Raw genomic sequence first — 21,232 nt, 5'->3', positions numbered from 1 at the left:
GAAGAAACCTCTAAACGCATGCTAGCAAACATATACATATTACCCTAAGTAGAAGAAAGGAAGGAAGAAACAAGAAATAGAATTAAGCAGAGTGGAAGAAGAGCCCAGCAAACACTGCTCTGAACAAAGGACTCCAGAAGCAGAGAATTCTCCATGAACTCTCCCACTGTCAACAGCAGTGTGAACCCACTGGCCTGAGGAACCAGAGCAGCTCATCCAGAGACAGCTGTGGTCAACCCAACAATGAAACCACCATCACAGCAGCTTAGTGGGGCTACTGACAAGCAGCTGATCAAAGCACCAGGACCTGTGTCAAAAGAGGAATGTGGCATGAAATTTAAACAGAGGGACAGAACTAGGCTTGAAACTGAGTTGAACAAAGTAGAAGGAAGAGACAGATTTAAGAGGAAAAACTAGTTTGAGTTTTTCACATGCTAAAAAAGAACAACAGATTGTTTACAAAAAAACCTGGTCATAAATGCATTAAAGTGCTGACAGAGCTGACAAGTAAATGTGGTAAAGTCAGAGACAGTATATTACTTAAGGAGCTAAAAGGAAAAATGACATAACATAGTTCTCCTGCAACAACTTCAGTGATTAATAATGTAGACATGTCTGATGCAGACACATATTTTCTGTTCAAGTCCCATCAGAATTTACAGTTGTTCAAATGTACAAGTTGATTTAATTACAAGCATTTAGCAGGAGACAGATAAAAAACAGCAATTCCACTTTAAAAGCAGATTCACTAACATTTCTTCAGTATGCTAGATATGTTTAAAAGTAATCAAGGAATAATATACAGTACTTTTCAATGCATTTTTAAATACAGTTTGGATTTCTTCATACCTGGTATCCTACAAATCCACCAAGTGTCCATGATCTTTCCTTGCTAATCCACCTGGCAAGGCTGCTGGCGCTGATTTTCCGAGGCTGGGTAACAGCAATGTTGCAGGGCATAGACCGGGTCATGCAATAATCCAAAACATACTGTGGAATCTGGGTGCTCTTTCCACTGCCAGTTGCTCCTTCCACAACCACAACTGAATTGTTTTGTATGAGAGACACTATCTGAAACAATTTTTCAAGAAAACTCGTAAGTATATGGTTTTGAAAGACATAAAGAACTCAAATATATAAACATATAAAAGAACTCAAAACAGATCTCAAACAGATTTGAAATATCAACAGCTTCCAAGCCACAAAGCAAGTTTCTTTAGAACACTGTGCCATCTTTTCTATCAGAGATAACGGGAATCCTACAGTGCATGAGAAGATGACAGAAAAGAACATGGGCACACACCCATGTACATATTTTACATGAATACCTATAAAGTGTAACAGCAACATTTCTTCCTCTAAGAAACTGGATGCAATGGTTTTGTAAAAAACCCGGAAGTTTTGTACAGTGTTTAAAACAGGAACGGAAATTACCTTTCAAAAAACAACAGAAACAAACTAACAAAAAAAACCACCCCAAAGCAACAACAGAACATTATTTTCAGCTTTATTCCATGAGAGAAAGTAAACTGACATTACCTTTTCCCTGTGTTTGGCTGTAGGCATATCCAAATATTTACACTTACTTATTGGTACAGAAATTGAATCACTTGATTCACATTGAGACAATGAAGTACCTGGGCATAAAAATAAACAAGAGTAACATTTCAATAGAGAAAGGAAAAGACCAGCAGGAGATTATGATGACAGTATTTGGAAGCCTAACTTCTCTAAAATGTGAACGACATACTTGAAGTATTAATAAAATAATTTTTTTTGTATTAGTAGACTGAAGAGATTTTCTGTATTTATGCAACTGCTGCTTTACTGGAAGCAACTCTGAAAAACATGGCTTCTATGTTGAAACCACCACCAGTGGAAAGGATGTATACAACTCTATAAGTTTGTCTCTTAATTTAAAAAACTGGATTTTTGCAGTTTGCATTACAACTGCCAATTCTATCTGAATACCCAAGAATTTTTTACAATACTGAAAAAAATATGCCTTATTCATGTACCCATGTTGATTCCCTAAAGTCTACTGGATTCACAGTACAAAATAACCTGTAATAATTTGACATGAATACCATTATATTTCTACCACTTGGCCACTAAAATATGCTAAGCACCATAATGACCTGTCAGTGTGATACTACGCTCTGCAGTCTCTTGGCAGAAGTCCCCATTAGCACTGGGTAATACAGAACAAAAATCTTACAGTGCCAGCCTGAGTTTCTGCTCAGAGGTCTACAGTCAGTTTGACCATGCAGAACAAAAGAACAGGTCTGGAGGTGCAGAAGGAGAAAACCCAGACAAGACCGTGGTAAACAGCAATTTTGCAAGTTACAATTAAACAAACAGTTTAAATATTCATAGCATAACGAAATCAAAAATAGGAATGCTTTCCTTTTCCAATGGGTTTCACCAGGTATTACAGTGAAATGGATATTTACATACAGGTAATAAAACCCTATACTTCTTTTTATGTCATTTTTTTCTCTAAGAAATAGAGTAGTGAGACAGAATTCTATTATTCTTTCTACAAAGGCAGTAATTACTTTAAAATAAAGGCTACAGCCTAAATACTTGACTGCAGTTACAGCTATCTTTCTCTGGAAAAGTAACAATCTCACACAGCAGTGAAGCAGAAGCAGGCAGAACAGCATCTTAGCTCTGTGCCATACCTCGATGTGTTCCCAAATTGTATCCAAGTGTCAAGGAATACAAATTAAGTTATTCTACCACTAAAAAAAGCCCAAAAGCTGGACAGCTCACTATGACAGTTTCATAAGGCACTAAATAACACAGTTCTCCTAAAGCCACATTCTGCAACAGGAAAAATTCTTTTACCTGGACTCTGTAATGCAACAGTGAAAGGTGATCACTGCTCAGGGATCTACTTAGCACCACTAAACACAAACAAAACCAGAACTTGATAGCAGCACCCCTTTGAAATATTAACTGTCCTTTCTAAAATACTTTTGGTCAAGGTTCTAAATATATTCCCCAGAAAAATGCATATATATAGCATTCTGCCACAGCAGCACTGCACAAAGGCTGCCTGGCTTCCCTCTGGCACAAACATGTCACAACTGAGACATCCACAGCTGTGTGTGATTTGACCAATGCTGGAAGAAACCTCAAGCTGCCAGGGAACAGATCCCAGCAGCAGCAGATTCCTGCTAAAGCAGTATCACCTTCCCACCTCTATCAGGTTTTCAAAGAAACAACTGCAATTTTGAAATGTTAAAACGTTAAAAGATGAAAGCAATTTTTAATAGTGCTTATAAGTAAGGAGGGAGGTACAAACAATTCAAAAGGTAGAATTCATGTAATAATCCTCTGTAATGCAGTACAAACTCCAGTGTATTAGTAAGAAATCATTAAATTAATAATTTTATTTTAAAAACACAAAGAAACAAACCAGGAGCAAAGAAACAGCTACCAGTATTCACGTACCTGCTGAAAAACAATTTAATTAATTTGGTATGTATATTTTTTTTTCACTGATAAAACATACATTTTTTTAATATTGCTTTTTATATAACATTTCTAGAACAGCAACATCTTAATCTCTCCTAAGAACAACCATCTTGAAAAAAAAAGATAACAGAAGTAAATGGTGATCCAATATTGGCCACAATCACCACACAGAATTTATGAACTGACAGCCATACAAGCATCTAGCAGATGCTGCAAGTACTGAACACTCTATGGTTTGGTTTTTTACTCTTCAAGACATCCCTCAAAGAGAAAGAAACATTAGTTTGTTTGGGGAACTACAATAGCTGTGAGACTTCTGTCTGCAGAGACGGAACAATTTTGGGCCTCAGCAAAATGGCAGCTTGAGATGAACACTGACATGACCCAAGCAGCAATGAAAATGTCTCACCCTAACAAACTGAGGATAAACTCCATCTAAAATCTATTATGATCCTTAGTAAAAAACAAAACAAAATTGAGATGGGGAACAACTATTCTAAAAGACCTTAACAATTTCATCTTTATTTTTTAAACATGAAAGTTGTTCTGAACCATGAAGACCAGCTGCAGAAGAGAACATTACAATGTACACTCCAATGAAAGGCTGTTCTACTGATTTAAATAACCATTCAGCTGGAGACTCCATACCATACAGTGTAATTACCTTTAAATGTTTGACTTTGCTTGGGGTTTTTTCTTTGTTATTTTTCATATCCAATATGTAATAAATCCCCCAACGATAACTAGTCTTCAGAAAAGCTGGTCATTCCTGCCAATACAGACACACCTAAAAATTCAGCCACAGGTCTACAGAACTATCAGCAAGGGAGGCTTTTTCAATTTTTTTGCTTTTACTTTCTAAAAACATTATTAGGACTGGGAAAACTGACCCAACCAGTGCCTATGTGTCAGGCATCATGCTCTAACCTGCACCTTGGATTCTGACATAGAATGCAAGATGCTTCCAACCTGAAAACAGTAAATTGAGGAAGCAGGGAACTGCCACCCATGCTGGCTTAGGACAAACAAAATATTTCAGTGTATAAGAAGCATTAATGCCAGTCCAGAACAATTAATTTCTCTATTCAGAGTTGGTACAAAAAAGAAACAGAAAACTCAGTTATGGGAAAGATTAATTGGCCTGCTCACTTCCCTTTCAATTATTATGAAAGTCCTGTAGAGATGACAATGACTAAAACAGTCCAGTGCCCATGGAAAGAGCAATTTTTCAGTATCTTAGTATTACAGCCCATACAGCAGATGTACTCCCTCTGGTACCAGTTTCCTGAACTGAATTTGAAGAGATCCTTTAACATAAGATTAGATTTTTATATTGACCAGTTCTGGGGGAAGAGTTTGTACAGGTGTATCTTGCTATCTCTGCCACTAAGCAATTAAAATGAGATGGTTAAAATAAAATATAACTGAAAGTACTGGTTAGATGGATCAAATGAGATGCTTATTAAATCACTGATCATTCTTCTGCTGAGCCACAAAGACACAGTTATTACAGTTTGCAAGGAAGCTCATAGGAAAGGAAAGCCACAGGTAACAACTGCCTCCTGCACTGAGCCAAAAAGCAAAAGGACTTCCCAGAACATGGTGCTAACTCAGTCAAATACCAAGTACACAAAGATGCTGCTGATTGACCTTAATTCAGAGAATTCCTAAGAAAATACTTGTCTGGTGAGATTTCTTTACTGCAATCCTCTTCAACTTGCACATATCTTATATAAAAAAGGTTTTGGGGTGAGGATCTGTGCTATGATTCACTTTCCTAGCATGCATCTGTTCTGAATTTAAAATCTATAACGTACTTAAAAATTCAGTTTCTTATATATCAGAAAGAGTGTTTAAATTTATTCTTCTCTGAAAGAAATTACTTCAGGTGGGACCTGGAAGACCTCCAAAAGATATCCATTTATAGGCATGAAAATCATGAAGACAGAGGGAGAAAAAAAATGCTGCCATCCACAAAGCTTCATGAAAATAAGGATTTTAGCAGTTTTCTGAAGTGCCAAGCTCTAGTCTGTACAGTTCAGAATTCCTAAATTTGGAAAAAGGTATTTTCTACAAGATGAGTAAAGTGGTAAGCATCCTATACACCCAGCTCTGGCAGGTTTCCCTCTGCACAACACTCCATGACCTCACTGAATCAAAAGTGTGTGAAGGCTGGAAGAGCCAGTACCAAATGTGAAAAAAGCCTGGTGGGACAGGGAAGAACTGCTAATGCTCTACTTGTTTTGGCTAACAGTTAGGAAAAATAATTTTCTTCTGCTTTTATTTAATCACTTAACTTCCTTTGCACAGCAGTATCATTTCTACCATGCTCTGCAGAAGCCAGAACTCTAAATGCAGTTCCCTGATGATCTGTTTCCCCAACACAGAAGCAGATCAGGCATTTCTGTTTGTCATCTCAGTATGAAAGCATATGCTCTTTGAAAGAAATTGGAAAGCACAGGATTTAAACTCAATAGAACTTCATCAAATAGCAAGGCACAAGCAGTACAAACACAAGCAGTTTCAATAACTGCAAGATTTAAAACAGGCTATCAATTTGCACAGAAAATATTGCCTACAGTCAGAACAGCAACTCAGAGAAAGAAGCTACAAAAGGGGTACCAATTCAGAACCTTCAGAAAAAATCAGTTTCTCATTTCCATGTTGTGAAGGTTGTTTCTTGACTAAATTTGTATTCAACACAGCTCAACTCACAGGTCCTGGTCTAGATAAGTCCTTGATCATTTATGACAGTTCCCCTGTTCTTGAGGAAAACAAACTCTCAGATCAATATAGCTGATAGTTACAAATACATCTCAAAGCTCTCAAAATCTGAATGACAAGCATACTACATTAAAGCAGTCTCAAATGTAGAACAACATACACATTTATAAGCTATAAAATTAACAGTACAATTCTTATGCTCACTTACTGAGCTCTTTTATTCTACTATACTAACAGTATTTCTGAGTCTGCTTGTAAGTCAAAGTTAAGGGCAGTAAAAAGCAGGATTTTCTGAAGCTTTTATGTGATTCTACATCTAGGTGGGATTTGGCAGCTCAGCCTCAGAATGCCTTAGGAATGTTCCAGTCCTGTCACTATCCAGTTTGCTTGGAGTCTGCCATGGGATCACACACTGCTGGCAGCAGAGCACTGATGAGAGCAGGCAGCCATCAACACTGCACAGAACAGCTCCTGAAGCAACTGAGAGTCCAGACAATGAGACAGACAAAGAACAGAACAGGGGGAAGGAAGGGGCGGGGGGGGCAAGAAACTGAGGAAAATATCTAATGCATTAATAATTAGAGATTATGTAATATGTCAATAGTTTAGTAATGTTTATGGTTGTTTGCTAACTAGATGCTGTTTCAGTAAGTTACAACTGAAAGGCAAGAGTAAATACTAGAAGGCAAAATTTCAAGGACAAATATTTTAGGGTAGACCAAGAGAAAATAGGTATTTATAAAATAAAGTATCAGAATGACTACACAGAAAAATTTCCTGAAAAGCCTAAGTTATAATCCTGTTTCTTTTACAGAGGGAACACTGCTAGCATCAGTCCCATTCAAAGTCATGCAGGCCACCAGTGCTGCTAAAGCTGCTAGTCTATTTTACACACAATTCTGATTCAGTAGGCAAAAGACACTGAATGAGCTATGGTATTTCCCTGCATTAATCAATATCACTGTATTATTAAAGAAACATCTACAGAACTTAATCTTACTCAACTTGTTGCTGTCTCTTTTGCTCGTAAAGCACACGAAGAACTAGGGAAATGTCATTCCTGAATGACAACACCGGAAGCTCCTTCCAGTCTCTTTATTCCCCCATTTCCACCTTTTAATACTTCCTCTCTCACAAACTTTAAGTAACATCAAGGGAACAAGAGAGTATTTTGTCGTTAGGATGGAAAACAAGGTGCACTGCACATGGTGAACTAGCCAAGTGTCCCTGCTGCATCTGAGCTGATGACAAATCCCACAAGTGGCTCCATCAGCCTGAGTTCCAGAGGCCAGAGAATTTGCAGATGCACTGAAAGACAGTAATTTCTAGAAAATTTCTCCATTTGTCATATTTTGGTATGCCAGCAAAGGTATACAGAAAGTATTAAGAGAATGACATACAAAACAAATAAAACATAAATGTCCTTTTCTCAGGAAATCAGCTACATTAACAAATCTGGAAATTAGGAGGCACATAAGAGTTTGAAGCTGAGTTGCCCTGACAAGTGAGTCAGCCTCACAGTGCTTTTACCAGAGCTCCTAGGAAAGAAGTGCAATTGAAATTCTCTGTAAAGGCAGCTCAAAGCAACAATCAAGTACACAGAGAAATACGAATAGAAAATGAGAAAACAGAACAAGGGCTTGAATCTAATGAATGGTATCTTGTCCTTGCAGATTCATTTTAATCCTATATCTGCATTTATCAATACAACAAGCCAGATGTATGAACACTTACCTATGCAACAGCATTACACATTGTAGTTTACAGAAAATAAGTTGACTTTTTAATACCATGCTTTATCTGTAACAAACTAATGCACATACATCAATAAACAAACAAGTACATTCAATTTAGAGAGGGAGATAGCATAAAGACAACAGGGAGAAAAAGGACAGGTATATCTGAGTTTATAATAGGAATGAAATACTTTTATTTCTTTTTTTTACCTGGTTTATAGACAAGTTGATAATTTCCATCTACATTCAGCTCTTGTTCCTCTGCTTGTCTGTATTTTTTAGCATATTCATTTCCAATGTTCTCTGAGATAGGCAGTCTGAAGAGGAAAGAAATGATAAATCAGTAAGTGCTTCCTAATACAAGTCTTTGGGATTTCTGGAAATAACAGCATTATACAGGAAGTTCTCCATGCCATGCAGGAACTACCTCAATGAACAAACTTCAGGAAAAAAATCAGTCTATGCATTTAGATACTAGCCTGAGGAAAATGCCACGTTGCATCTTTTTGTTTAGACCCAAAAAGACTGAGCTCCCAAAATATCATCCTGTAAGGCTTCAATACCTACCAATTTCTCTTCTAAAGAAACACTACAATTTCCTCTGAACAAAGATGAAATAGCTCTGTTTCTTCAATTATTGACACATACAATTAGGAAAATGCATGTAATTCTTGCATGATTCCCTTGAGATAGGGGAAGTGGACAGGAGGAAACACAAACATCTCACTGCTTTTAAGAAAAAAGTTTTGACAGTAAGCCTAGAAATGATGGTGGTCAGTGAAAAAAATTAACATTCGTTGAATAATCACTGAATTTTATAGAAATCTGTTACACACAAGAAACGTTAATCACTATATAAATGTAATGAAATGAAATTTTTAGAAGTCTCTTTTACATAAACAGTTTGAAGAAATTCACATGAAATTCACTAGTGAATAAAGTAACATGTAAACAATGATTGCACTGTTATTAAATCACAGGTGAACTTAAACATAGAAAAGCTTTGAAAACATCAAAAGTGATTTTTTCAAAATAAAGCAGAAACTACAGTTTTGCACATTAACTTCAACTCTGGGCCCTGTGCAAGTCTTACCTATGCAGCGATTCCTGAAGGCACAGCAGATCTAAGTTTTATGAAAGAATAGTGTTGTGGAAGTGTTTATTTCTTGACCCAAAAAATAGGCAATGTCCTCAGAAACAGTGACACTGAAAACTACATGAGATTTTTAACATGGCACTACATCACACAGCCCTCAACAGAGGCAAACTCCCAAGATTTTGATGCCACTGAGCACTCACCTTCCCTGCCAAGGCAAACTCTGTCAGCTTGGCTCTGCTACAGACAATTCACTCAGCCCAGTTCAGAACAGAACACCAAGTATTTATCACCTACTGTTGCCAACAAACTAGGAGATATAGCTTCTGATCCAATTTTAACAATATTTTAGGCATAGAGCTACAGCAATTTCCCCCAGACCTCAAGTATTTCTTAATGCAAGGTTCAGCAGAACTGTATCCATCTGTACAATGCCTACATGAGCAACAGCTGCCTATATCCAACTTTATCACTCAAACCCTTCTAAAACACTCCTCAAAAGGTATGAATCTGTGAAAATATGCAGAAATATTCATACACAGGATGTCTGACTGTTTGCGATGTAGGTTATTCCACCGAGTGTATATTAAACACAAATAAAACCAAAAAATTCAATGATGTTAACAAAGTCGAGCATGCAGTAGCTGAAAATACCATAATGAAGCCTGGCTGCACAATCTCACTTGGGCAGCATTGTATGCACATACTACACAGATTTTTACTGATATAACCAATTATTTTTTCACTTCCATAAACCTGCAGCCTCACAAATTCTGAAAATAAAACCTGGTTATGCAGTAAATGCAACTTGTCCTTAGGTTCTCCACGAGGAGAAAAGCCATCCAGAGCAAGCAGGCAGTGCTGTCACAGAGGAGCAGGTACTGCTTGACCGTCAGAGCCTGGAGCAACAACAAGCAAATCACCAACAGCAAACTCCCACTGAGGAGCTAAGGCTGGGAAAGGCAGGACTGTGCTCCTTGCTTGCAGTTAAACCCTGCAGATGCATTCAGCATCTAAGCAGGAGCTGAAATCAGTTAAGGAACAGATAAGGAACAGTAATAACTACATAAATAAACAAAAAAACTTATTAATTATATCTCTTGGAATTTTAAGAGTCTTAAGCATTTCAAGACAGGCTCCCAGAAATGTTTATGTATATATACATGTGTGTGAGCCTTCAACCTTTGCCTGTACAGCTTGAGGAAAATGAGTACAGCATGACCTCAGTAATTTGCAAGAAAAGATTAATTTTTTTTGTTTGGACAGCTGAATATTTTATTTCAAGAACTGGGTTTTCTGTCTTCAGAAAACAGCATGCAGTAAATGAACCTCAGGCTACACAATGAATAAACAAGATATTTAATAGCCAGTCATTAGGAATAAACATTGTGCACTTCATGTACCAAATCAGGCTCCAGTCTTGAGGAAAATCATATGCAACTGGAAAATTACATATGGGAAGATGAAATGAACAAATAAGCTTCTCTATACCATTTATTGATGTTTTAATGATGTACTTTTCTGCATTAATAAAATTAAAAGCTTACAGAATAATAGGGGGTTTTAGGCAAAATGGAAAAAAAATTATTATAAAGCCCCCTGGAGCTCTCCTAAATCACCAGAATGATACAGTCCTTCCAAGTAATCATTAATACACCATTAGTGGGAGGCATCATCCTATATACCTGGATAAACAGAAAGAAATTTCCCTTAGGTGGAATTCTAATGATTTTCAGCAAAATTTGCTGACAGCAGAAGAACAACAAGATCCAGAAATTCAAATCCATTCCAGGCTAGAAAACAGCAATGGAAACGAAGGGAATTTTCTGGATTCTATTTATGAACCACCTGTCTGTCCCATACACCAGTTATTTCTTCCCCATTTCTATTCCTTCTGACAGCCAAAACCCACCTTCAGTACACCTGCCATGTTATAATACATTTTCCTCAGGATTTCCAGAGTCCAGCCTTTTCAACTGCACATCCAAACCAGTCAAAACTCCACCAAATTAAGAAGCAGTAAAAGGCATTTTTGTGACTAACACAATCACAGAAATTTGAAGTCTGAAGGAAATGTAGGAGATTTTAAATATTCTGGGTTTTCTTCCTTGTCCCTCATTTTAAAAAGTAGGTGAATCTTTGATCTTTTTCATACCAAGGGCGTATTTCATCCTCAAAAGCAGCCAGATTTCTGCTGGCAGAACCTGCAAATGTGTGACATTCTGTTCACCCCAAGTGGAAGAAGGCAGACAGAATTATAAAGCACTGAGAACACAATCAATCACTGACTTCACTCAACAAGTAACTCCTGCTACATCCTCAGATTTACCCATGTAGGTGTGTACATTTCAAGACCTACCTATTTTCAGAAACACTCTTAGAAGCAGCAGACAGGACTTGAAGCCTGACAAGCAGTGGCCAGCAGCATCCCTTCCATCAAGACAAAAGGTACATGCCTCTTCTTGGAAAAGAATTAACACTGCCTTATGAGGTAGCAGGATTCATTCTTTATTCTTTCTTCATTCTAACTACTATAACATTTTTCTGAAATGTGAGTGGTCTTGGTACACAAGCCCAGCCAAACTAATTTTGAGCAATTGATTGAAACAAGGTATTTTTAAACACAAAATTAAATACAGCTGTCACTTCATGGGAATGAATAGAAGGGAAACAACCACAGTTTAACACCAAAAATTGTTGACACATTCAATTGTAAATGCTTTCAAATACACCAAGGGTGCCTTTCTTTACACAAATTGAGTTAGAGAAAGGTCTTTCTTCAAGCTACAAAATGACTTCTAGTAAGTCAGCAAGGCATCATAACAGAGTATACTGAGTAAATATTTGTATTTGAGCACTTGAAATAATAACTAAAGCATTTTTGCATACACTTAGCTGCCAAAAATAGAATCAATTGCCCAATCTCACCTTAACTCTGACAGGTAATTTGTTTGGCACTTTCCAATGACACACATGAACTGCAATGCCAATGCCTACAATGAACATAGTTAACACTTCTAGAAGAAATGCTTAAAAAAGGTTTTATTAAACAAACAGACACATACAGTCTTATTTAAAAAAAAAATTAAAATTGCTTATGCAGCACACCTTACTGCATAAAGGAAACACCCAAGCATGCAATGAAACTCTAAGGGTTAAGATGCTTATCTAACTTCAAAAAAAATTCTATTAATTTTGAGGTAGAAGGTTCTTCTCAAGGCCACGTAATTTCTAGAACATGTCCATCTTAGAGACAAAAATGAAAGTATCTTGGGACTGAGTTTTAAAAAATTCTTACAGATGTACTCTCCGCTTATTTATGTTCTGCCTCATTTAACACAAAAAATCCTGCGCACATGGGACTAGAAGTTGAACATAAAGCTAGTGTCACCCATTTCACAGATCACAAGAGAAGGACTGCCCCAAGTCATGGCTTCTGTCACGCACACAAACTATTCACCTATTTACAGATCTTTGGGGGGGGGGAGGAAATCAGTTGAAAAAACACTTAGCCTCATAACGTACAGAGCAATATTTTGCTGTACAATTTTAGTAAGATATATACAGTAGACTGTTTCAAAGCTCCTCTTCTGAAACTAAAGTAATGTGACACTTTACATAACTGAACATTTGCCATGACAGTAAATAACCTTCCACTGGGTTTACTGCAGGACATACTAAAAATTACCTTCCTTTCAGCTGGAAGCTGGCTTTCTATACAAAAGGTTGGTTCTACCTGCAGAAATACACTAACTTCAATGAAATCATGTACTGTCATTCAAAAACCATGTTTCAGCTGCAAAAAGAGACTATTAATAGAATTCAGAATAAATGTAACATATTAAAAACTAAAATACAGATTTCACAAAGTCACTACGTATTATTTCAAGAATTTAAGAATCAGTTAAGTGCATGCTTTTTTCCCCCAGTAAGAGAACTTCTCTAAAATATAATTTGCTAGAATTAGTGATAAAGTCTTCATATTTAAGCCTTTTAAAAGGCTTGCACAGCTCTTCCTCAGGTGTAATTCAGATTGCCTGTTTTAAAACCTTAACTAGCTGGAGAGTGGGGGAAAGAGGGAGGGAGAACATTAAAACAACTTTGTAAAATTCTAAAAAACTCAAATGCTAATATTTGGATTTGGATAGACTGTGGAAACTCAGTAACTCAGAAATATTTCACATATGTCAAACTAATAGCTCTGCCCCTTATCCACAGTTAAAATCCAAGAAACATAAAAAGCATAAATGCCCGGATAAAACAGCCCAAATCCTCCAATTTACTGTCTTCTACCCTGGGATCTTATGTCAGTGGGATGAACTGCTGGGCTTCAAAGAACTGGACTCTTCTAGGAGATGAGCTGCTGATGAGCTTCTCTTCCTGCATTTGGTTACCAACTTGGTAAAATCCATATTAAACGAATCTCTGAGAAAAATAAAATGCAAGTAAGAGACTGCTCTGAATTTAGAAGAATGCTCTTGAAGATTAGTATTAAAAGCAGGACTGCCTCAATTTCAAATTGATGCCTGTAACTCCCCTGCCTGTTAGTGATGTGTCATCAGCATCAGAGACATTAATGCTACAGATAGCCCAAGTGAAAGAAATCAGCTTCAAATATTTCCTGTTTTTATTCATCTCAGCACCAGGATGCAATGATAGCTTACAGAAACTTCTGTCAGCTAACACTGCTGAAAGAAAATTATTCTGCTGTTCACTGTCACAGCTAAAGACCAAACAAGGAGTCTTACCAAGAGGCCTCTTGTGTAGGCTCATGGCAAATTTTGCTCATAACTGTTAAAAAAACAAAAGGAGCAGTCAAATGCTGGGTCAAGTGGTCAGAAGAGGTAGACTCACCATCTGTCTGCTGCCCAAAACAGCCGGAGTGAGTTGTTCTGTCAAGTCAAAAGAAAAATACACTACCAAGTTGATTAAACCCATAGAGTAGCACTGCATTATAAATGAAAGGAAACCGTCCAACCTGCTAACTGTGGATAAATTATTTTTAAAATCTCTCTCTGCCCAGATGATGGGAGCATTTGCAACTTTTCTTTGTGACTGTTCTGGACCTGGCTGGGATAGGGTTTTTTTCTTCATAGCAGCACTATGATGCTGTTTTACAATTGTGACCAGATCAGTACTTTTGAAGATAAATGTTTTAGTTACTCCTAAACAGCATTTGCACAGCATCCAGGACCTTTCTGTTTCTCACACTACATCCTCCCCTGCTCCCCATAAATAGGCTGGTGGGTGCACAAGGGTTTGGGAGGGGGCACAACCAGGAAGGCAACACAGACCAGAGAGATGCCATTTAGTGTCGTGCTCAGCAACAAAAAGGGAGAAGAGTGGGGTTTCAGTTCAGCTTGCCATCTGTTGTTCAGAACTTGGTTGGGCATTGGTCTGCCTATGAGAGGAGATGTGGGGCTGCCTCTGCATCACTTTTTTTTTTTTTGTTTTCTTTCTCTCTTGTTCCACTTTTTAAGCTTTTATTTTGAACCCAAGTTTTTTTTCTTTTATGTCCCACTCCTCACTCCCTATTTCCCTGAGGAGGAACAGCAGGTAAGCAAGGGCCTGTGTGGTGCTTAGGTGTCTACTGGGCTTAACCTCCAGCAATCACCAGCCCTTCACAAAAATCTGTGGCAGCAAACCACAGTATATGATTATCATCAACAGATCTCGGGAAGAATTATGGAACATGCAACATTACTCCAACATGTTGAAAGGTTAGCTAGGTAGCAATGCTTATGATCTGCTACTAGCACTTTTAGTCAAGTAAGAATTTCTCAATGTCACATTGAGTCTCATTCATAAAGAGAGCTGTACTTCTTGCTTCTTTTAACTACTATAGTCAACAGCATCCCACATGGTACAGATGGCATAAAATTTTCCAAGAGAAAGAATAAGCTTCTCCTCCAACCATTCTCACCATTTATCATGCCTGGATGTTCACGTCAGTGTAATATTCAGTTAAATGGAGCTGGTTTTGAACAAAATGCTCTTCAGCACCAACATCTACTCAAACTGGCTTTGTCAAAAAAAACCCACCAAATTTAAAAGCAATACTTCTAAGGTACATCTTCATTTTCAACTTCTCCCTCACATTCGTGATGTCAAACAGGAGGAAAGCAACAAGGAATTCCCCAAACAGATGAGATCAGAGTATCAGATATTTTCAGATTAATAATTAGAGCCATGAACCATACTTCCACTCCTTCACACCAAGCCACCCACATGGCAGAACAAAACCACTCCAAAAATGAGGGCTCTTCCAGGAATGCTGGGTTTGGTTGCAGCTTTTCAATACAAACCATACCCAGAACACACCAATCACTGTGGGTGCAAATGTTACCTTAGGAGGAATTCTTTTAACATGACAGGTACTAACCTCACACTGAAAATCCTTTCACCTCAAATAAGAACGAATACCAGACTCCCTAAATACACCTTGGAAAATTAAGAAGCAAATAGAACTGCGTCTAATTTATATTCAGGGTAAAAGAAAGCAACAGAATAAAGCCAGCACATTACTACAGGAGCTGTTCTGCCACACACACCAGGGGGAACACTCCTTGTTCTGACTGGGGATGCACAGAGTTGACCACTGAGACATAATTAAGTTACTAATAAAGACAAACTTCACCTTGCCTTCAGGGAACAGACCCACTATCAGCCAAAGTCAAGCCAAAATTTTCACCCTGACACACCACTTTAGGTCCAGGAGTACATTTAGAGACAACAGGGTAGAATTTTGACTCTTAAAGTTTCCTGGATTAACCATGGGCTAGAAACTGCATAAACTATTGCTCGACTTTGAGGTCCAGTTTCCACAGCCGGCCCCACATAAGCAGTCATCTCTTCACACACCTGAAGGGCATACAAAAGTAGAAGCAACAGAAATTTTTAGCTTCAATGCTCTCCTACCAATGGCAAGAGACACATGATCCTCAGGACCCTGCCTTGAATCTTCAATGATGCAACCAAAGATTAGATTGAAAAATAAAAGTTGTAGGTTTCTCATTTAATTGCTTTGCACACCTTCCAGTATGCATCTCTAATCTGCAAAGACATGATAATGGTTTTACACTGTACAGCAGTTTACTTGCAGATTGATACAGTGGAAAAAAGTGGTGACATGTTAACTGTGCTGTAAAGGAGGTGGCAAGGAGCATTTTAATTTTATCTGAAAATCTGTCAGGACAGTTCTGTCATCATAAACCTAGCTCTCTTCCTTTTTCATAGTACCACATTCAATGCAATGTGAAAACCTTCCAGCTGAAGAGGATTAATACTGACATTTGAATTTTTCCAATGTATAGGTAGTATCAGCTTTAATAACAGCCATACACGTCATCCTTTATGTTGTATGACATCTAGAACAAATTTAGAGAACCTTTGTTCTCCCAACTGCTCAACACACCCATGGAGGGAGAAAAGTAGGAGATGAAAAATACTTAAGAGGGGTACAGACAGTGGTTAGAACAAGGGCAAGAAGAAAGGCAGTGTTTCTTATACCATGGCTACTGCTTAGATTAATAGGAAGAGACCGGATAACTGGAACGGAAAATGGCTCCTTCAGCGACCTTTAGTGTGCACAGCGCCATCCCCGAGAATGAACCTTAAAAATGGATATGATCAAAACATTCATCAAGGAAACAAAGAGCAGGCAGCTGACAGCCACTTGAGAGAGAAGCAATGTCTATGGTAAGACTTACAATTCTGGGCTTTTTAGATCAGTTTGACCTCAATTTGCATCTCCTTATCATTCTATTCCTTTAATTAGATTACAGTGTCTTTCATGGCAAACTGTAGGTGTTACAGTCTGGCTTCTTTAAACACATTTGAAATGTTAATTAAAAATGCTAACAGCTATGCACAGTAATGAAAATGTATAGAACCATGAGACTGATGAAATTCAGCTGGAAGAAACATTTAATGTAGCGACAAAATCCTGAGCAACTGTCAAATACCTCTTTTCTGTCAACACTCACTTAACAAAAGCTTTAGATGATCTTTACTAGAGAAAAACTATTCTTAGCTGTTTAAAAATGACAGCAGAACAGCCTGATCCCCTCTAATGGGAGATAAGTCTTCCAGCATCTCAATGGCCTGAAAGTTTAGTTTGATGATAAAAGCAACATAGTTATTTTTAGCACTCTACGGGCATAAAAATACAGCTCTAAACTGTGACCTACAGCTATGCACAGCCAAGCATCACATCATACGACAGCCTTAACTTTAGCTACAAGCACGTCTGTAGTTGCTTCAGACTATCATTATTCATCTCACTACCAACAATACATTTGGATGGATTTAGCAACAAGCATTTGAAATTGTTACCATCTTTTTTCAAATTGCTGCCATCGGCAGAACTCAATTCAAAGGTAGGAGATCTTAATGGACTTGGGAGAAAGTATTTGAGAGACCATGTTAGGTTAAATGGATTACTGCTTCTCTCCAGTACAGAGGATGAAAAAGAACCTTAAAAGCAGAAAAACTTAAACTGTCATATTCAGTACAGAAAGTCATTTTTTCTGGGCACAGTTTGAGTAAATGAAAAAAAAAAAGAGAAAATAAGAAAAAGAGAAAAAAACCCTTGTTTTCTTCCAGCAGTACTAAGAACCTGCAAACGGGATATGCTAGAATAAGAGACCTTCAAGCAAACTCACCTGAAACAACACTGTTCACAGACAACTGCAAAGGTAATTTATGTTATTTTATTCTAATTTGCATGCTTGTGTGTGCATGATTTGTGACAAAGTGCAAATCAGAAGTCTATTCTACCAGATCTCTGCCTCCAGATTATGTGAACAATAATTTAAAGATTTAAAATAAAAATTGATACATAAGTTGTAAAACCAGATCAAGCAGACTTCTAGCACTTAACTACTAATTATAATTAATTAGTAGTTAATTAAAAATTAATTTCATTTTTAAACATATACACATGTATTGAAAAGTTCAAATTTTTGGGGTTTGTGTTTTGTTGAGATGGAGTGCTCTTATTTAGTTGGCTTTTTGTGAGGTTTGAGGGGTTTTTTGTTATCTTGTGTGATGGGGTTTAGGGGTTTCCTCCCTGCTTGTTTTTTAAATCATGTACACTACAGATAAAATATGAAATATTTCCAAGGTGACAGATATGTACTTTCAAATGCTGTAAATCCCACAGAGTATGTTAACCCAGAAAAGAGTCAGAAAATATTGTAAGGTGCAAGACTTGTAGTATTTCATTATGGCCTGGTGATTTTGTGCAGCAACCTATTCTAATCATTAATTAAGTTTCATTCAACCATTCAGTTCCTAAGAAAGAAGTCTACAGGTAAAAAGAACTAATCAGTTAGACAGACAAGCAAAATTATTTTTTTTCCTCTCCCCAGCTTAAAAATGCCACTTTTTGGCTGGATGAAATGGTCAAAAACTGATTCCTTCAAATCCACAAGATGTCCTGGATCAGAAGTAGTTACAAAAACCCTGCTGAGGGAGTTGAAATGGCACCTGAAAGAGCGTGAAAGATTAGTGCAAGAGATTGAAAATGAACAAAAAGTCCAGAAACCTGGCATGGATTACAACTGGCTCAAGAACTACCAAAACCCTCAAGCAACAATTCCAGCTACTGAGCAACGGCAGCTTGAAGTTCTGTGCTCTCAAATCCAGCCCTGCCAAACAGGAACTGTTCTCAGCAGGTAATTGTTTCGTATTTCCCTGACTCCAAGTTCTCTATCACAAGTTAAGATGTTTCTCTACCTAATCAAAGTTTGTATTTGGCTCTGCTCTTCCTAAATAGCAATGACCAGCAACTGGAGAGAATTTTTACAGTTGTTTTAGAAATTACATCTTCACTTTAATATGCTGCACTTGAAGGAAGTTTTAAATCTAGATTTTCCTGGTCTAATGCAAACAAAGGAAATCTCGTATGACCTTTCAATACTTCCCATTTTTCCTGTTACTTATCCCTACTACTTATTAAATAGCAATCCAGTAACTAAAAATCAAAAAAAAGGACTAATGAAATGCACCATTATGCAGAAATCCAGCCTTACTGTCTACAATACCAGAAAGCTTCTAAAAACTTGAAAATCAATGTAAATTAAAAAAAAAAATTAAAAAATCCCTCCATGCATTTTATGAAGAAAAATTCTCCTACGCCTGCATTTTAAGTACATTTTCTAGGGACTCAGAAACGACAGAACAAGTCCATTTGCCTTTTAAAGCCCAGAATACACCTAAGGGCAAAGTCAGTTTAAATCAAGTTACTCAGATGGGCCAAAGAAGAAAAAAAAAAATTAAAAAAAAAGCCTAACCAATTACAACTGCTTTCAATCCACAATAGCTGGAACACATCCAGTGCATTGTTAGAGCTCTTTTCCTCTTACAATCTTCTGGGGGAGGTAAGTGGGGAAATGTGGCAGCAAGGAAAAAATGACACTAGAGCTCAAATAATTTCCTCCTTCCCCACCCCCAAATGACCAGAGAGGAAAGAGAAAAGTTTTCAGTGCCGATGATTAGATTTCAATTTTTGTTTTTTTCTAGATTTCGGGAAGTTTTGGCAGAAAATGATGTTTTGCCGTGGGAAATAGTCTACATATTCAAGCAAGTTTTAAAAGATTTTCTTACTACTATTGAGAGAGAAAACCAAGCAGAGCAGCTGGTAGATGCATGGAATACAAATTGCCCTGAACATTTTAGTCTGCGTGGTGACAGCTCCAACAAGTCGGACAAGGATGAAATCCCCACGGTTTCAAGTTATGTCGACAAAAACACACAAAGCATGTTTCCCACCTTCTCTCACAGAATCTGGAATCTACCCTATTACTACCCATCAAGTTAAGTTAGTTAGTGTTACTTTCAAAAAGTTATGTAGCCATCCACATTCCTTTGTTGTAATTGCCATCAAGACACACAGGAGTAAGAAATGTGACATCCTCCCCTTTTTATTCCAAGTTTAGAAATTAAAATCCTTTGTAATAGCTGGTATGCAGTGACTTAGGTATCAACTCACCTTTTACCTTTATAGTTTCTTAGAGCTGTTGTGTTTGAAGCCACCTTTTAAAATAAATGTAGAGGTTTCTGAAAAAAAATCTGAGGCAGTTTAATTATCAGCCATATAGAGCTAGAAGTACTTAAACAACAACGAAAAAAGATTGCTTTGCATATTTTGAAACAGCATCAATGCACAAAGTGCTAGACAAAAACTTCTGTGTTTGTCACATAGCTTTTAGGCTGTATGGGAACTTTATACCGTGTAAAAGAAATGGTTTAATATAACATCAGTTAAATAAACTGGCAAATACTTTTTGGAGCTGAATAATTATTTCTTAACTTCAAGCATAATTGCATGTAAAGACTGACAGAACTCAACTACATGTACTATTTCTATGGTTTTTTTCTAAGCTATACTCTGCACGTGCTGAAGTATGTGGAGGACAGCCAAACAAAACCACTAGATATTTAACAGCATTTAACAACTAGCTCTCTATTCTTTAAAAAAATTAATGAATTATTTAATTTCTAATAGCCATTTTCCATTTGACTTACTTGTTCTGAAACCCAAATTCTGCGTTAAACCCTTAATATTTTGATCAAATCAGATGGTACCTCTAGAATAGCCAAGGAGTCAACAGATCATTTCCAACACACAAGGTGTTCCTTCTAAATTTACACATAACAAAATCTAATGTTTCTCAGCCACCATAATCTATCACTGTGGGTTCACCAAGTTTTACAAGATTAATCACATATACAACAGTCACGGTCACAGCAGGCAATTAGAGCAGAAAATCAATGAAAACATATGCCAGAACTCAGTTGGCTACATTTCCAATTGCGCTCCCATCACTGTAACAAGTTTTTACACGTTTCATATAATGTCTTTTTATCTGTATTTGCTCTTGATCTGTCTGCTGGATCAGAAAAAATGGGCAAGACTCACATGGCCCAATTCACAGAATACACTATTCCATAAACAAAACTGCTTTCTCTGGTATTATCTTCAAACATACTGAAGAAGCCAATCAGATTTCATCAAGTTGGTAACACAACTTTAAGGCATCTTAAGCTCCACAGCTGTATTCCTCATTCCAGAAAAAAATGTACTAATAATGCAACATAAATTGGATGAACAAATGGCATAATCATTTACTAAACACTTTTAAATCTTTTTGAAATGGTTTTAAAAAGTCTTTGAAAAGCTTATGATATA

The 21,232-nt window shown here is 37.2% G+C and overlaps 2 protein-coding genes across 2 annotated transcripts in view; one reads left to right on the top strand and one right to left on the bottom strand.

The window, feature by feature from the left end:
- Window positions 1–21,232, bottom strand: part of TDRD9 (tudor domain containing 9) — a 68,034-nt gene that overhangs the window by 42,443 nt on the left and 4,359 nt on the right. The window contains exons 2-4 of the mRNA XM_030949725.1: window positions 8,154–8,260; window positions 1,540–1,637; window positions 850–1,071 (exon numbers count right to left, since the gene is read on the bottom strand). Coding sequence (XP_030805585.1) covers window positions 850–1,071; window positions 1,540–1,637; window positions 8,154–8,260 — 427 coding nt within the window. The remainder of the gene's footprint in view (window positions 1–849; window positions 1,072–1,539; window positions 1,638–8,153; window positions 8,261–21,232) is intronic.
- Window positions 17,672–19,861, top strand: RD3L (retinal degeneration 3 like). Its single transcript, XM_030949726.1, has 3 exons — window positions 17,672–17,735; window positions 18,411–18,716; window positions 19,564–19,861. Exons 2-3 carry the CDS (start codon window positions 18,418–18,420, stop codon window positions 19,859–19,861), a joined length of 597 nt encoding a protein of 198 aa, XP_030805586.1. The 5' UTR covers window positions 17,672–17,735; window positions 18,411–18,417.

The sequence above is a fragment of the Camarhynchus parvulus genome, chromosome 5, assembly GCF_901933205.1.
Source record: "Camarhynchus parvulus chromosome 5, STF_HiC, whole genome shotgun sequence".
Taxonomy (NCBI): Eukaryota; Metazoa; Chordata; class Aves; order Passeriformes; family Thraupidae; genus Camarhynchus; species Camarhynchus parvulus.
Note: the sequence above shows the minus strand (reverse complement) of the source record. Positions and strands in the feature narration are given on the sequence as shown.